Source organism: Geotrypetes seraphini, chromosome 1 (genome assembly GCF_902459505.1).
Source record: "Geotrypetes seraphini chromosome 1, aGeoSer1.1, whole genome shotgun sequence".
Taxonomy (NCBI): domain Eukaryota; kingdom Metazoa; phylum Chordata; class Amphibia; order Gymnophiona; family Dermophiidae; genus Geotrypetes; species Geotrypetes seraphini.
In genome coordinates, this window is record NC_047084.1 from 285,006,602 (window position 1) to 285,025,391 (window position 18,790).

General features: G+C 40.1%; 1 protein-coding gene across 1 annotated transcript in view; it reads right to left on the minus strand.

Moving 5' to 3' along the window:
* Positions 1–18,790, minus strand: part of SLC4A11 (solute carrier family 4 member 11) — a 294,972-nt gene that overhangs the window by 41,133 nt on the left and 235,049 nt on the right. Inside the window, exons 10-15 of the mRNA XM_033953141.1 lie at positions 15,076–15,201; positions 14,411–14,524; positions 12,396–12,528; positions 8,205–8,278; positions 4,047–4,299; positions 3,327–3,433 (exon numbers count right to left, since the gene is read on the minus strand). Coding sequence (XP_033809032.1) covers positions 3,327–3,433; positions 4,047–4,299; positions 8,205–8,278; positions 12,396–12,528; positions 14,411–14,524; positions 15,076–15,201 — 807 coding nt within the window. The remainder of the gene's footprint in view (positions 1–3,326; positions 3,434–4,046; positions 4,300–8,204; positions 8,279–12,395; positions 12,529–14,410; positions 14,525–15,075; positions 15,202–18,790) is intronic.

Genomic DNA, 18,790 nt, shown 5'->3' on the forward strand with positions numbered 1-18,790 from the left:
TACATTGGAGCAGAAACGTCACAATACTGTTACTGCATTTTAAATCAGATTTTTTTAAAAATCTGGTTTTGTTTGAGTGGTAAGAAAAGAACGAACTGCTACTCTAGGGTACACTGTCTGTGTTTTCCCACTGTTAATTCAGTTATGCTAGACTTGACAATCAAAGTACAGAAAACAATTTTTCATTTGCCCTGACTGATAGAAATTTCCTGATCATGAACATCACAACAGGACAATATAATACCCTAGTGTCCTAATTATCTTTTCCTGATGTGGAAAAGCTGAACCATTTGGCCTTTGAAGGCTGCATAGTTCTTACATTACTATTGTGCATCTCAGCATCACACACAGTTTGGTCCATTAACACGTTCTGCATTTGAAAAATAAAGCAGAGATTACAAAGAACAGATAATGGGAGTTTTAACAGCACATCTGTACAATGAACATCAAGTGTATTTTCCAGCTTTCATGACTAGTCTATTCTTTGTGATGAAAACAAGCTTGGATCATAGTTTGGCATTTTATTCATTATTTTCTGCTAGAGTAGTATAAAGCAAAGAATGTGAATGTTAAGTATATTCATTTCACATATGAATTCATGCAAGCTTTGCCTCCAGGTTTTACAAACTAAGCTGCTGTAGCAATGCTCCTGTTGTAAACACACCAAAACCCATAGGAACTGAATGGGCTTTGGGGCATTTACCACAGCAGGCTTGCTACCGCAGCTTTGTAAGTGGTCTTGAATCACTTGGGCCTCTGTCTCCTGCTACCCTGTGCCCCTTCCAGCCATCTGTTGGGTCATATTTTATCCCCACAACTTTGTACTTTCCCTCCTTGTTCTATTTCCTATGGCTTCATTACACTTTCTCTTCCTGACTAACTCTTCCCAGTCTTATTTCCCCTCTCTAACCACAAATTAACATTTTCCCTCTTCTGTCTGAGCACATTTTACCTTCATCGCTGTCATCATGCCTCTCTGACTTTTCCATACTCTCTTGCTTCTCCTTCTTTCTGCTGGGAATATCATTCTTAATCCTGGTCTTCCAAATCAACTCTCACTCCACCTGTGCAGGTCAAACCACCACCTCTCCGAATTTATTTCTGTTTCTCTTCTTCTTTCCTCTTCTCTCTCCTTTTCATGTGTACTGTGGAGTGTTTGGTCTATCCAGCAAGCTTGCCTACATTCCCAATCTCTCAATCTTCTTGCCCTTACAGAGACCAGGGCTTTTCCTTGAAGATTCTGCTTTAGTTGCTGCCTTTTATCATAGAAATTATTTTTTCTCCTATACACCTCACCCCACTGACTACGTGGTGATGCTGGGCTACTACTCTCCCTTTGTTGTAGTATTCTCAGACTCACTCCTTTTCTTCCTCTAAGTCTGCTCCATCTGTTTATTTGCTCCACTACCTTTCAGGTAGCATTTATCAACTTCCTGATACCAGTGATTGAAAGGAGCCTGCCTCGGGGCTTCCATCTTCCCTGGGATGCTTCCTGCCCACATGGAACAGGAAGTTGCATCAGATGAGGCAGGATGTCTCCCAGGGAAGACAGAAGCTCCAAGGAAGACTGCTTTCAACTGCTGCAATGCCCCTGCCATCAGTGGGTGAGACAGATTAGCACTATCAAACAGCAGAGAACCATTGGGATGGAGAGAGAAAAGCTGCCAGTAGCCTACGTCAGTAGGTAGAGTGAGAGTCACCAAGGGGAAGGTAATTCTATAAAAGGCATCACCTAGATTAAAACGGCAACAGCAGGACACATGAATGGTGATATTTTAATCATTTTTGTGTCTTAAGTGGCATTTTTTTCTCTTAAATGACCTCTAGGAGAGGATGTTTTTTCTGTCCAGCATGCTGTCAGGGAGGGAGAGGTTGGCTTTTCTTTCCAGTACGCTATCAGGGAGGAAGAGATTGACTTTTTTTTCTAGTACACTGTCAGGAGGGGTGGGTGGGGGGCGGTGTCTTCTTCCAGTGCACTATTAGGGAGTGAGTGTGTGGTAGAGGAGTTGGCTTTTTTGTTCGGTTCGCTGTGAGAGATTGGGGTTGGCTTTCTGTCATGTGTGCTATTAGGGAGGGAGTTGAGGATGCCTTTGTGGGACACTTATGCTGAAATCAGTGCCTTTTGCATAGCGAACAGTGATTTTAGAAAGTTGCTACCATATCTCTGTGTTTTTATGTGGGGGAAGGTGATACTTCCCCCACCCCTTCCAATGTCCAAATGTCACTGTTCCCTTAGAGCATGAACATGATTGATCTTTGCTATTTTGCAAATTTTGCTATTTTGCAAGAGGCTTTACACTTAGTGAAGCCTCTTGTAAAATAGTAAGAGAATACCACACATCCTGACTTGGATGCTGGAATTCCACTCTGCACATCCATTCTACAATGCTCCTCAGGGTGTTCTCAATACTATGCCCTAAGGTGGTAAGTCACTGATGCTTCTCAGCCTTTGCCAAATGCTATCACTGCGAGGCCCCTTTGTCGATACTGAATTTGTCTCTCTTGATGTCAGTGAATTCCCACTATTTAGTGCAACTTCTGGACACCTGTGAATGCTTCAGATATAGAAGTCATCAGTGGACTGTACTTGGAGGTTCCTAAGATTTTATCATATGGCTCTTCATGGCTCCAAATTCATCTTTTTGTCATCCGAGAATGTTTGCAATTGGGTTCAATGCATTGCTATTACCAATTATGGGTTATCTGCCCTGCCTATATTCTTTGAGCAGCTGGGGGCTTTCTTGTGGGATATGTCACTGGGTTGAACAAAAAAAACAGCACAGCAAAACCAAATGATTTGACTTTCAAAGTTAAAAAGAAATCTGTGTGAAAGTGATAAGTACAAAATTTAAAAGTTACTAGAACTTGAGTAAAGGCTAGATACATCCTTTAGGTACCACAGAAAAACAGACTGAGGAGGTTTCATGACACCAGTGAGCAGAAACTACACACATGCAGAGGTAGTGCCTTTTAAAATCATCTAGAAATGCTTCTAAGCTGAAGAGGTTACTCTGCATAGGCTACATCATCTGATCTCACCTCTGAGAGCTTCCTTACCCATAAGTCCTGGAAGGAAACATCCTATCCAAAGACAGGATCATCATATCAAATAATCCAGAGAAAACTACCCCACCTCAGTATATTTCCTGAAGCATTTTCTATTAATATTGACAGGGCTTAGTCCTGCTTAGATTCTGCAGTCTTACACGTCAAAAACATAAATCTGTAATCATTTAGGATATTTATGGTCAGCATAGTTTTATTCTGCTTTTTATTCCATAGATTAATTATAATTGAAAATTATAATGGTAAACAAAGGGACTTACTTTCTATTTCCTTGAAGAAATATGATCCCACAACTGAGAAGGTAAGGACAGAGATGGGTAAGGCACAATCGGACAGAATTTCCCGGACTCTAGAGTGCAAATAGGGGCTGAAATTTCAAAATTATTATTAGATTTGAAATACAGGCTTTTCCTTTCTGTGCTGCTACAGGTTTTTCATTTTGTGGCACATTTTTGAGTTTGTTCAGGCCTGATGGCATACATTCAGTTTTGCATAATCTTTTCTTCCCACTGGCAGGAGAACAGCACTTTTTACCTGCATGTGCCGAACGCTGCTAGTTTTGTTCTGACATCTGAACATGCAAGGACAGCAGGCGATGCAAGATTACAAGACTCCACTCATTCAGACTGAAGTCAAAAGAGAAGGTACATTCAGGTAAGAAGTGCTGTTAAGGGGAGGAAAGAGAAGGCTAAGTCTGAGAAACTTGTTCTCTGTAGTACTAGAGTTCTGAGCAATCAATTCAATTTGGTGGAGAGGATGGGGGTGTACTGTCCAGTGGACTCTCGCCATGAAAAACTGCACCAATCTACTGTCAAACTATGCTAGAAAACACACTCAAAGTTTTGCTGAACAGAAATCAACTCAGACTTCTCACCATCAATAGAGTTGCTCAATAATTACTTCCAGTCATTTCACTGTAATAATTTACAGTGACAGTATTGTAATTAGATAAAGTGATTGCAATACCCCAAACACCTCACCTCTTCTTAAATTGGTACAATGTGTGACCCAGCCAAAGAGTGCCCAACATCAACATGAGGCTCAGCACAGCCGTCTCACGTCCATGATGTTCAATACTGTGTGATCCAACAAATCCTCCGCCAGTACAGAACTGTTTTGCTGATGAGTTGATAAAGGAGCTGGAGTTGATGCCGAGGCCTGAAGTAGTGAGCATCAGGCTCTTTCTCCAAGCAGTTGTGTGGCCATAGACATCTTGGTAATTATATTTTAATACTGTATTAAAGAATCAATTTTCACTAAAGGTTGCTCATAGTAGAAATTTCAACAAGAATAAATAAGAAAAGTAATAGAGGGAAAAATAAGAAAAGTAATAAACAGAGGGAAAAAAATGTTCATAAGGGCAAATACGGACCAATATTCAAATGGACTTGTATGTCCACCAGCAGCCAGTGAGAGTGTGATTCTATAAAGCGGACCCTAACAGTTACATGCAGACTATGCATTTAAAGCATTAGAATAGGTAGATAGATGTTGGTGTGTATATGGCATATACTGTACATATAGACAGGAAGGACTTATACTTACAGAATACCATACATTACACCTGTACTCCTGGAATGTAGATGCACATATTTACACCAGCTCTATGATTGACGCAAGTGCTTGTGCATATTTTTGCCACTATTATTCTATAAAACTGTGCATCACAAATAGTGTGTCACCAGGGATTCGAGAACACATGACCTGGGCGAGTCTGTCAATGCCAGCGCAGGCACCTCGCCTTCTCTCTGCCCCCACACAAACCTCGTTTCGCCTTCCCTGAGCTTGGGGCCGTGTCTGGAGGGCCTCCGAGCATGCGCGGATGTCAGCATGACATCACCTGCACGCATGCGATGTCATGTCAATATCTGTGCATGCTCGGAGGCCCTCTAGACGTGGCCCCAAGCTCAGAGAAGACAAGATGAGGTTTGTGCAGGGGCAGGGTGGAGCAGAGCGGTGCTGGGGGTGGAATGGGGCAGGGTTTGTGGGCAGAACAGGGTGGGGCCACATGTTCTCTCGTGTGTGCCACAGAAAAACATTGGTTCTGTTTGTGCGCCAAAGCTAAAAAAAAAAATAAAAAAAAAAGTTTGGAGGACAGTGCTATAAAAGGAACCTCATTAGGCACCCGATTTTAGAATTACTCCCTCATACATAAATTCACTATACATGTACTTTTACTTACTATGAGAGTACCTGAATATCAAGTTGGCTAGGTTAGCAGGCTGAGTAAGCACCTATTTCAAGCTTGCTTTATAATGACAATTAGCATAAAACTAATGCAGCAAATATTGCAACAGGAAATACAACATGGAACTATCTAGGGGGGAGAGAACCATTACACCGTAGGCAATCTGAAACCTCTCCCAGCTGCAAAAAAGGAACTAGGACCAGCAAAGCAGTTAATCTCTCTTTACCCCCCAAACCCCAAGTAAGGCTTTTTCTTCTCAATCAAACTTTTCTAAGGGAATTGGTTTGCTTTAAAGTTCCAAAGTACAAACCATCCAGTCTATGTCAGTCATTGGTAATTACTTCCTGAACAAGTACTGGGCTTGACATTTTGAGGTGCCTAGATCAAATCCTCCTTAGAGAAGTGCAAAATATTTAGCAGCAGCTTTTATTTTTAAGCCTTTATTTATTCAGCACTGCACAGAAATGGAACAAGGTACATACACCATTAGCAAATACAATTAAAAGGACATAAAATCACAAAAAGCAATTGAAACAACAATACTGTACCACTCAAATCTTCTATAAGCAACTTGTGAGGAGCTAGCTAAACTAAAGATGGAGAAAGCAATGGGTCCTGATGGCATACATTAAGGGATACTGAAGGAACTTAGGGAAGTTCTGGCATCTCTGTGGGATGAGCCTTTGACAACGATTAACGGAGAAATGCCTTAATGCTTCTGCCTCTGGCCCTGAAGCAGTGGACCGAATGTTATGTCCACGAAACGCTGGCCACGTCGGCAACATATTGGCAGTGAACAGGCTATATATGAACAACGCTGAGATAAGTATTCAATATCCAGTTGTCAAATATTCTCTCCCAAACCATCAGAGAGGTGTATCCATAAGATTGAGAATAGTTTGAAGAAAATATTTAAAATATTTTTAAAAAGTACACATATTTATTTAAAAATAATTAAAATATTTAAGTGAATTAAAGAAAATTTTCAGGTTTTTTGGCCAATGATTAGAGCAAGGAGCTGCTACGTTGAAGTTTCAGTCTGTGATAGGACTGTACGTATGCTCCTATTCTGAGGCCTTTTTCCTGAATGAATATTAATATATATTGGATACATTCTGTCTGGAAGTGGTATTAATGGACTAGTTTAGTACAGTGTGTTTGGAACCACTTCGGGTAATTATATCTTGGAATCTCTGTGGGATGACCTTTTCAATGCTTCTTTAGAGTCAGGAGTGGTTCTGGAGGCCTGGAGAAGGGCAGAAGTGGTCCCTCTCCACAAAGCGGAAGTAAGCAAAAGGTTAGGAACTACAGTCAGTAAGTGTGACTTCTGTGGTAAGTAAATTACTGGAAACATTTAATACAGAGAACAGTAATGTTTTTTGGAATCCAATAGGTTACAGGACTGGAGGCAGGTCTTGTCAGCCAAATCTGATCACTTTTCTTTCACTGGGTGACTAGAGTTGGATCAAGAAAAGCATTAAATGCGGTGTATTTAGATTTTAACAAAACCTTTGATACGGTTCTGCCTAGAAAACAAACAAACTGAGTGCTCTCGGTATGGGCTTTAAAGTGACCAGACTGGGTTAGGAATCGGGCTGAGTGGAAAGATAGCACAGGGTAGTGGTATATGGAGTGGTGAATGGAGCTCACACTGAGCCAGGGCCAGCACCTCTTCTGTGTCCCTGTTCCTCCCCATGTTCAGATTCCCTTCATCCCACATCCCCCAACACTCCATGGGCTGACATTTCTCTCCCTGTCCCTTTAATGGTCCAGCATCTGTCCCCCTCTCTTCACTGGACCAGTCTCTCTTTCTGCTCCATCTTCCCCCTCTCCACGGCAGTCCTGCATGTGACCCCTCTTTCCCACTTTGCTCCAGGCCCTGCTTTTTATCTCTCCTCTGCTCCCCAAACTCTAGTTCATCTGCCCCCCTTTCTTCCCACTCCCTTTGCTCCAGGTCTCTCTGTCCCACCCCACTGGCCCAGTTTGTCATCGCTCTATCCCTGCCTCCTCCCTGTGCCTGGATCTCCTCCCTGTGCCTGGACATATTTCCATTCCTTTTCCCCCTACCTTCCCTCTCATGGCCCCGTGAGTACAAACATTGCTCCAGCTCAACTCGCAGCAGAGAAGAGTACTGGAACTCATTTCTCTGTCCAGCAAGCCCTTTCCTGTGTGTGTCCCACTTTTCTGATGCAATTTCCTGTGGACAGGATGCACACAGGATAGGCCTTGCTGGGCAGAGATGCAGGCTTCAGTGTTCTCTCTGTCATTTGAGGAGGACTGGTGACAAGTGGGAGAGGGAGCTGGTGCGATGTCAGACCCTGGGGGAGGGGGGAGGTGTATCCATGAGGTGCCCCAAGGCAGCCCCTACTCAGTAAATATTTCTTCACGGAAAGAATGGTGAATTTGTGCAGTGATCTCCCAGTGGAGATGAAAAGTGTATCTGAATTCAAGAAAGCTTGGTACAAGCACATAGGATCTCTATGGGAATGAAAGGGAGAGTAGATGCCATGAATGGGCAGACTATGTTTTTAAGTAGCAAAAACATGCCCACTCCCCCTTTCATATTTTATAAATGCACATTACAGAAAAATACAGATTAAATCTTTTCCAAATATATTAAAGGGAAAACTGGAAACAGCGATGAGTTCAACAGAGAACACTACCATATTCTTTTTTTTTCTTTTTGTTTCTAGCTTTCTCTGGGTCCTGTTTGTTTGCTGTAGCGGTTACATAACATTGTCCTGTAGAGAGCACATGTCAAGATCAACAAGAAGCACCCACTGTGAGTAATGTTGTTACAGTATGAGAAACAAGAATCCAGTGAAAAAATAATTCTTACAACATATATGTTTGGGTTGGTGGAGGGAGTTGAACGAGAAACAAAATGCCAGCTTTTTCTATAAATTAATAAACAAAGAACAAACCAGTCAAATTAATTTACAGCACTTACTTTTGATAATTCCTTTTAGTGCATCAAGCACAAATGTTATGGATATAAAAAGTGCTATGATTTCTTCTGTTGACCTGTAATGAGATAAGAAGCACTAATATCAATTACAAAAAAACAAACAAAAAAAAAACCTTTATTAGTATGACAATATTGTGTGTATAGCAGGAAACACTAGGATTGGGTCATACTTCTGGGTGGTAATATTTGTCATACAAAAATGGGGGGGAGGGGTTAAAGAAAGAGATAGAACTGACACCTGCAACAGGATTTATTACAATTCAAAGGAAGTGCCTACCATGACACTTTACCTCTGCACCGTGACCTGCCATTCCATCTTTTAACACTAGGGTGAATCTATTTCAACGGGGCAGTATCAGGTTCCCAGGTTGTACCACATAGATCAGTAAACAATATTATTTTAATCAGTTAATAGAAATGTGTGCCTAGACGTTCTATACCAGTCTTGATGTCTAAAAGAACATGAAGACAACAGACCATTTAAGATTTTAATTAAAATGAAGCCTCACAATTTAAAAAAAAACAACAACTGCTAAATCTTGATTGTTTCAACAGGTAATGATTTGTTTCCATGAACTTTTTGAACTTATTTTAGAGGGGTTTTATTTTACGATTTTATATTGTATGATTTATGTTTTACTTGTATAATGCTCTTTGTCATATATATTTATTGAAAAAGTATTTAGAGCCTGATTCTGTATAGGAAGCTCGGTCCCAGCAGCCGTATAAGCAGCTTTTGAGAACCGCACACACGGGTGTCCATTATAGAATCATGCCTAACCCTGCTTAACCACCATGATTCTCTAACCAGCGCCCATGTCACAGATGCCGTTTAGAGAATCGCGTTGCCAGTAAGCTTATCACAGCAAGGGAATCTCCCTGCCACGATTAGCTGAGCGACAATGGCAGGGAACCCTCAACCCTCTCCACTGTCTGCGGCAGGAGGGATGACCAATCCCTCCTACTGCAAATTGCTAAACAATCCCCAGAAGGAGAGATGCCCATTCCGCCTTCTGGCACCCTTCCCCATCATCCCCAGCAAAAGGGATGTCCACTTCTTGCACCTGAGCTTAAGCGTCCCTAGGCGCCTCCCTGCACTCGTGACCATGCCTATAGTGTAGTTGGCCTGCCTCAGGTTGTTTTTTAAAAAACATGCATCCCAATTGGCTGGTTAAACAGTGGTAGGATGCCTACTGCCGCCTACAATTGGAACGCCGTATATAGAATATGGTCCTTAAGAGTCTGCCAGTCCAGGAAAATATTCCTTCTCTCAAAGAAGTAATAATACAGTGCTTCTCAACCCTCTCTTGGAGGCAACTTTATCAGTTAGGTTTTCAAGATTACAATAATCACTATGCATAAGAAAGATTTGCCAGATTTCAATATATGCAGATTCTCATGCAAAGTCATTGTGATAATCCTGATAACCCAGCTGGCTAGATGTACCTCCAGGAGAGGATTGAGAAACATCAATCTAATAAAGAAAACATGAACATAAATTGTAAAATAATAATGATAATCCCAAAAGATAGGAAAAAGTCTAGGCCAAGGTGATAGAAAGCACAAAAGTGAGGGAAGGCTTGATTAATCTAGAGGGGCACATGAGTACAAAACTGGGAATAGTGGTTATGCAAAGCAGCATAATTTTCAGTGTAGAAAATCACACAGGCATCTAATATTAGAGAGAGTCCAGCTTGTTATTAAGTTTAAAATTAGATGTTTGTTTAAATAAACACTTTACTAACAATATAGGAGGAATATATTCAATAGCCATTTACCCAGGTATACTGGCTGTCTGAAAACGGTGTTCCTTTTCCCTGGGTAAAAATATATACATAGATCAACACAATCTTTTACATGGATTAAATGTGATGTCAAAATTGGAGGTGGTATCGGTGTGTAGTATAGAGACTTCAAAATTTTGTAAGTTGATTTCAATAGCAAAAGTATCTACACAAATAGCAGATGCAGATCTGTGAAGGTATGCTTGTACTTTCCAGTTGAAAATTTATTCAAAGTCTGCAGATAAAAGTACCCTTGAATTTTGTACTATGTGGGCATGTGTGAAAACCACCTCAATAAAGAGAATGTCCTATACGTGTTTTCAATTTTCCTACTGTCCCCTGCAACTTGAATTATGTTAGTAAAATTCTATATTTTATCATTTTAAGGTGTAGGGAGGGGGGAATATTATTATTATATGTTTTATATGATAATGGAATATATGGGTGGGAGGGATGGGAAAGGGATAAAAATCTATGTAATGTATCAATGATTGTTTGTAAGTGATGAATTTATTGTTAATGTGAATGAATATTTTTAACACTTAATGTAATCTTGAAAATGAATAAAGAATATAGTAAAGTTCTAACATTCTTGGGTCTATTAAAACTAACCAAGGTGACTGTAAAATGTTCTGAGTCAGACTCTGTTTCTTCCAGGTTTTGGAAAATGTTTTGTCTTCAGTTCTTCTTGTTAAAAGGTAGCAAATACATATGCTTTTGGCACAGAAATCACAGGTGCTGAAATGAACACCAAAAATGACATTGTCTCTCTCCTGTGAAAGGAACCATTTTCTGATCTAGCAATTTGGTAGTAATTTTACTGAAACTTAATATATTAATCCCATTTTTTAATGTCTGATTAAGAATTTTGCAAAATTCTTAATATCTTTTTTATTTAGCTAATACTCTCCATATAATTGTTTTTTTTCTTTATGTACCAAGCATATGTCTATATACTATATACTCAATATATGCACTAAGGGCTCCTTTTACTAATGTTCGCTAGCATTTTTAGCGCACGCAGGAAAATACTGTACGCTATGCTTCTAGAACCAATGCCAGCTCAATGCTAGTGTTAAGGTTTAGCGCGTACTATTCCGCACGTTAAAGCCCTAACGTGGCTTAGTAAAAGGAGCCCTAAAACTTCCTATATTATAGTTTAATATGATGAAATATTTGCTGTATAAAAATAAGCCAAAAATCACTGTAGAGGTAATAAACTCAACTAATTTGTTGTAGAGTGATTAAAGGTACAACTACAGACCTTGAAAAAAGTCGCTCCGTTAAGCTCAAAACTAAATTCAACCCAATTTTAATTTATTTGCATATCTAATAGAACTCTGCTCAGAGCCATGAAGGCTGAATGCTCCGCCTCACCACCCAGTCATCGCAGTGTTCAATGCGAATACGTACCAGGACTCATAATAGTTCATTATTTTATCACTGGCTACTCAAGCTCTAGAAAATATCTCTTTTAGATTGCTTGAAAGTAATATAAAATTACTAGAACTTAGCAAGTTCCAGTAATTTTATATTACTTTCAAGCAATCTAAAACTATTATGAACTATTATGAGTACTAGTGCGTATTCGCATTGAACACTGCGATGACAGGGTGGTGAGGCGGAGCATTCAGTCTTCATGTCTCTGAGCAGAGTTCTAATATGCAAATAAATTAAAATTGGGTTGAATTTAGTTTTGACCTTAACGGAGTGACTTTTTTCAAGATCTGTGTAAAAATAAGCAGCAATCTGATATTGAGCTATATGTCTTCAATAACAACCATTGAAACCGGTTTGGCTGTACTTTGACTAAAAACTGTCAGTTAAAAGTCATTCTGTGGTAATAACATGAAGAGTGGGTGATCTCAGTCTAGCTTCCATCATCACTATACCACCACCACAACCTACGCCTAAGATGAACATCTAATGGAAGAGACCAAAAGCTGAGTCACTCAACCTGTAGTTATGGTATATATCAGGGGTGCGGCCTGCATGCAGCCCCGTGAAGTATTTTGTGTGGCCCCGGTCAAGGGCGATGCAGTGGTTTCCTCTGCTGCCCCCGGGTATTTACCGTCTTGCTGGCTCCCTCCTCTGTCTTGCTGCAGTGTTTGCGTGGCCCCAGAAACATTTTTTTTGGCCAATGCAGCCCAGGGAAGTCAAAAAGTTGGACACCCCTGGTATATATTTAACGGAGGATTTCAGCTTCCATTTATAAAACCATGAATGTACATGTGTGTATTCTGATATGGCATATCACCTTACAAGTCAACTTTTACAAGTCAACTTTAGGTGCCATGTAAATCCATGATAATGCAGATCCAAAACCAGTTCTCCCCCCCCCCCCAAGCCCCCTTCCCCCCCAAAAAAAAACAAACAAACCCGGAGTTACCTTTTAAAGAGCTTCATCAATAAACTGCAGTTAAAAAGGGAGTAGAGCACAAGAAAACAGCTGTTCCAAAGACCAGTCCAGGCATAGAATGCCTTAAAATCCAAATTGTAATCATCACAGATCCCCCGGATAACTGTAAAATAATGCATCACTTTATCACTGTCTCTGAATTCACGTAGCAGGAAAGCAGAAAGCATGAAAAATGGATTTGTTTAGTGTAAAGTGAAGGGGTATAGAACTAGAAATAGAGGGTACATGATGCAGGATATTGAAGAAAATGCAGAGCTGAGACCTTGCCTATTAAAATCACACAGTATGCCTTGTTATGTGGTAAGATAACGCATATTGCCCCTCATACACTACCCTATGTATGCAGATTTAAAGGTGTATACCTGACTACACAAAGCCACAGCTACACACACTGTTGATCTATGTTCATAATCCCCTTAAGTCTATAAACTTCCAGGCACAATTTTTGCTTAGTGTGCAAAGGTAAGCATGCAACTTATAGAGTGTTGATTATGTGCATAACAAAATTATTAGCTGACAATTGGCTATAATTGGTGGTGTTTGGCATTAATTGGAACTAATTAGCAATTACATGCATAACTAGCCTTGGATGGCTTATGCCACCTACTCATGGCAACACGCACAGTGAGGAATCCTGTGATGTTTCATGGTAGAGTACAGGACTGGTTTGCCACGGCCTTCTCTTGCGCAGTGTGCGGCTTCACTATGTCACATATGCCCAACATAGGGCCCCTCAGTCTCCCATCTGTGTACTAGTCAGGCCCGACCCTGCTTAGCTTCCAATAGTAAAAGCGGGACTACTCATGGCAGCCAGGCTGTAGGAGTTACTATCCTTAGGAATTGCAAATTCTGATATATAAGAGTTCTTCATAACATTTCCGCACTCATATTTTCATGGGAAATGGTTGGGGTGGGAGAAGTGGTAAGAGAGCGTGTTGTAGAGCATCATGTGACTAGTCAGTCAAGGTAACAGGGTGATTATGTGGAAAAGTGATATAATTTGCTTTTGAGATATTTAATAAATAGTGTTTAAAGAAATAAAAGTGCGGAAACTTTTAGAAGATCCCTCATACAAAATCCATTGTACACAACTGCAAGGGGGTATAGATCTGGGAGGAGCATGGGTGAGCCTAGCTCTTCTACCTAATGGTTACAGAATATCATCAGTTTGGTGGGAACATTTTCAGGAGCCATTGTGCTAGCCTAGGCGCTTGCACCTAAAGCTAGGTATGTAACAGTGGATTTCTGCTACTCGTATAAATACCATTCTAGAAGTCATGCTTAGCTTGCATCATCTCGGTGCCTAACTTTAGCCAATTTGTTGATAACTATCCCTTAGTATCGGAGGGATGCAGTATGTGTAATTGGGAAATACAGAGCGGTGGTATTCCTCCTAGCCGGATGCCCATGTGCACCATCACTGAGTGTTATGCAGTCAGAAACATGAAGATGTCCCAATAGAGAGCCATCACTGTGCACACTGAAACCTATTATATACTTAGAATGTATTATTGAAGACAAAAAAACAGTATATCTATATTATGCCACCATCATCATTATCATCATAGGACAATACCAAAAAGTCTTAAATTGTCTCAGCTGATACAAGTCATTATAATTTGTAGTTTTTAAAAAAAAAAAATTATAGTCCACCTTTAACAAGGCAGATCACAAAATCACATCCATAATAAAACATAACAAAATACATTTAATCTTAGGGCCACACTATTCAATTTTCATCACCCATACTTCATTTCACAAAATGAAATGAGTTTGGAACTAGATGACCAGGGGGATCATATGCATTTATCTTTTTTCTTTTTTTTTTAAGTATTTGTTGTGACAAATCAGACAAGGCATACTTGTGCAGCAAAGGCTTATGTTTTACAAGTGACCGAGTAGTATAAGCAGCTTTAACTGGGCTTCAGTAACCTGGACGGTAATGACCTCTGTCCTTTTAAAGGTAGAATTTTAGATAAACCTACCACCAATATACAACGCCAGAGGGGCTGTGGTTAAAAGTACAACCAAAGGTTGCCCAGAAAATAGAGCATAAATAACTCCTCCGATGCACTGCCCAACAATAGTCTTCTGCACATCTAAAAAGAAAACCGTTTAAAGAAGCAGTGAAATAATATTTCTATAAATACTCATTTCTCACTACATTACAAATATACATGCAGGAGGCACTCCAAGTCTATGGGAGATCGAAACTTCAGGTGACCCATTCTAGCACAAATAATGGCACTGTAATAAAATGGATCAATATGGTGCCTTATTTCCAAACAAAGTGCTCAACTATTATATACAGTAGCTTGAAAAGATATTCATGCTGACATCTCTGAAACCTGTAAAATATTTCTGGCATTTTACTTGCAAGAAGTCTTCCAAAGAGAAGAAAGAAAAAAATATTGTTATTGATTTATTATAGTCAGGTACACAGAGGGAGGGAGATAACACTGACTTGCTGAGGTTCAGAGACAGGAAATTATGTGAACAAAAAAGATCTCTCTTTTCCTACAGGAATTATAAATTTTTATAACTAAATTTTCTTTGCATAACAAAGAAGAAACCAACATAGACCAATACTTATGACAAATTTAATGTTCCTTGACAAAGGGGTGGGGGGAAGAAGTGTAAAGAACCATACCAATAACTCCCCCGGTACTTTCATCATTCAAGGATCCAAATGCAATGGATGGTAAGAGGCAGGCAAAATACAGAAAAATCATAGTCGTGATATACTTTCCGATTGCCTTATTGTTGCCAATAATACCTGGGGAGAGTCAGACACAATAATAAAAATCACAAGCTCAAAATGTATAGCTAATTAACTCGGATGTATAAAGCTGGAGGCATAGCTTAACTGCTATGCTTATTGATTTATGTAGCAGAATGCTTAACTTGTTTACATTGTACATTAAAGGAATACTAGTGTAATGAGGTGGTGAAAGTTATTTAGCTATATGCATTCGTCTATACAGTGGATTATACATGTACAAGTATAAAATTTCAGTCTGGACTGTATTACCAAAGTCAGCAACTAGAAACACTAGACCCAATCTTTAAATGGACTTACAGGGACTGGAGGCCTCTGGGGGATATCTGATTCAGGTGCTTAAAACCCTTTAAATCCTGCTGCAAAGAGGGCAGATCTTTTTAAAATTTTTCATGCACCGCCACAAGTGGAAATGCACAAATTTCCCGTCTACTGCAATATGTGAGAAACTTCTTACAAAGTTTTAACAAAGAGATATAAATGAGCCAAAATCTCATCTGCATCTTGTAACTACATTTCACAAAAATGGATACTAACCACAAACATTTCCATGAACATCTAAGGAGCAATTCTAAAAAGTAATGCCTAGAAGTATGCATTCCTTTTATTGTTTCAAAGGCACTATTAATTGATGATTAGATGACTATGGGGGTCTTTTACTAAGGCGCGCTAGCCGATTTAGCGTGCGCTAAATTGGCTAGCGCACCTTAATAAAAGACCCCCTATGTGCACTAGGTGCTATTCTATAATGCAAGGAGTGTACATGTGGGTGGAGCATCCAGTGACATGCATAGTGAATTCTGTAAATTACTTGCGTCATGGCAACACTTAGGTGCACCCACTTACACCTGCCACTGAAATTTTATCATGAAATCTTGGTGCTAAGAAGACATTATAGAACTAGCCTGAACTTATAGAACTGTCCTTTAGGTTTGTAAATCAATTTTCAAGAAATAAATGCTATACTTTTATTTTTCAAAACTAATTTTTTGTAGAAAACAATTTTATGGAATCTTTGTACGTTGTGGTATTATGTATTATAAGAGCTTTTGAGACCACCTTTAATAGGACTCTCGTGGCCCTGTAAACTCATATATTGCTACTTAGGACTCGATTCAGTAACTCATTTTTCTGGGCGATCCATGGCCAATTCTAGCAGGCCCGACGAATTCACCAATCTGAAAAATTCAAATGAGGGCGTTCGGAGGAACGCCCTCATTTGGCCGACACGGACCGCAAACGTGTGATCCCACGCATGCGCAGACCATCTGTAGATGGTCTGCGCATGTGTCAAGACACCTCCGGGACGTGACTTTTTTTTTTTTTTTTCTGTTTTGCAGCCCAGCAAGCCCATGATTTTAACCCGCTTTAACCTGTGGGTTAAAACCATGGGCTCACTGAGCGGGAAAGGGAAGGAGAGATTTAGGACAGCAGGCAGGAGAAAACTGGGCCAGAGCAGGGTGGTGATATTGGGCAGAGCAGGCAGGATCATCGGGGCAGAGCAGGGCGGTGATATCAGGCCAGAGCAGTGCGGCGATATAGGGGCAGAACAGGCAGGAGATATCGGGGCAGAGCAGGCAGGAGACATCCTCGAGGCACAGCAGGGCGGCGATATCAGGGCAGAGCAGGCAGGAGACATCGGGGAAGAACATCGGGGCTGTGGGCAGGAGAGATTTAGGGCAGCAGAGAGCATGGCGTGTAGAGAGCAGGGCTTCAATGGAGCTGGAGAGACGGAAAAACATTTGACTGGTCCCCAGCAGTTGCTTCTTGGGTTGATCGGCCAGCCCAAAATTTATTTGGTGAACCGCGTCCCTGTCTACTTTGCATGCGTTTCTCCTCATCTGCATGCATGGATTCGAAGCGGAGCGCAGGAGAGATTAGTGAATAGTGAAGGAGGGAAATCTGGTCCCAAAGGGGTCGCAAACCGATCAGTACACTATCAGTTTGCTTTGTGAATCTAACCCTTTGAGTCTCCATATTTTCTAAAACCAATGTATTTATTGCATCTTCTTGTAACAAAAAGACAAAAAAAATTCATCAGAGTGAGAGATTAAGGTGGCAATTCTATAAACTGGTGAAAACAATTTAGGCACCCCAATGTCATACACTTAGGTTCTATACAGATTCTATACAAGTCACCTAAAAAACTGGCATCCTAATTTTTTATGCGCACAATGGTTCCTAAGTCAAAAACATACACCTAAACTTGAAAACGTTCACAATCTGCCCCAACCATACCCACTTTAAATGACAAGCTTTGTACAAGGTACATAACACTTTGTGTCATGTGCCTACCAAGCTGTGCGCCTAATTTCTAATTAACTTCAATTAACATTAACAGGTGTTAACTGCCAATTAGAATTAAGCCTATTTAATTAAAATATGCTGCATAACTTTAGACATCAAATATTTGGGGGTTCATATCAATTCTATATCTTGGCACTGAGATTCCATTATTGAAATCTTAAGTGCCAACAGTATTTCAGAAACATGCCCATAACCCGTTCATACTCCACCCTTGTTTATGCCCCCTTATATTTATACACTAAGTGATTTTGGCACAGATGTTATAGAACAGAACCTAGCACTTATGCATGTTAAAGGTGCCACTCCCTTGCATAATTTCTATTATTCTATAACTTACTCACATAATTGTCACTTTGCTTTATGTGCCAATTTATAGAATTGCCCTTTAAGCACCTGCCAATCTGATTAGTGACCACTTTTTCTGAGAACAGAAATAACCAACGTTCAACTGTTTTTGGAAATTCTGGTTACAAATGTTTTGTGCGCCTTATTGGAACCTGCAATAATCAATACAATTCTTATCTTCCCTTTTGTGCGTCGTTCATACTTAGTCTGTTTTCAAACGATTGTGAATATCTACTTGTAACCCGTTCTGAGCTTCTGGGAGAACGGGATAGAAATCAAAATAAATAAATACCTATACAGGCTCTAGGCCAGTGTTCTTCAACCTTTTTACACCCGTGGACCGGCAGAAAAAAAAGAATTATTTTGTGGACTGGCAAACTACTAGGACTAAAATTTAAAAACCCTGTTTCCGCCCCATCTCTGCGAGATCATCTGATCCCATCCACACAAGCCTCAGTTATGATTTTATATTGAATGTATTTTATTAAAGTATAAAAAGAAACAATATTCTGTACAATTGTCATTTTATAAATAATTCAGAGCAAGGATCAACAAAACCCCTGTCTCCCCTCCCCTTCACATATATCCCCTCTACTATCAAGAAAACTGAACAAGCCAAATTATTACAGAATGCTACACAGAAATTTCATGCTAACAAAATACTGCAGTCACACATGACAGGAATAGTTTTAGGGGAGTGCAACTAGGGCAACTGCCCCCTGGTCAGAGAGCGCCCTAAGCCAGCTGGAAGCTAAAGAAGCACTGCCTGGATTTTGCAGTCCCCAGTAATGTCTAACACCAGCTCTAGCAGGATATATATTTTCAAATCTGATATATTCTAATCACAAAATAGAAATAAAATTATTTTTTTCTACCTTTTGGCGTCTCTGGTTTCTGCTTTCAATCTTCTTTTCACTCTCTTCCTTCCAGCATC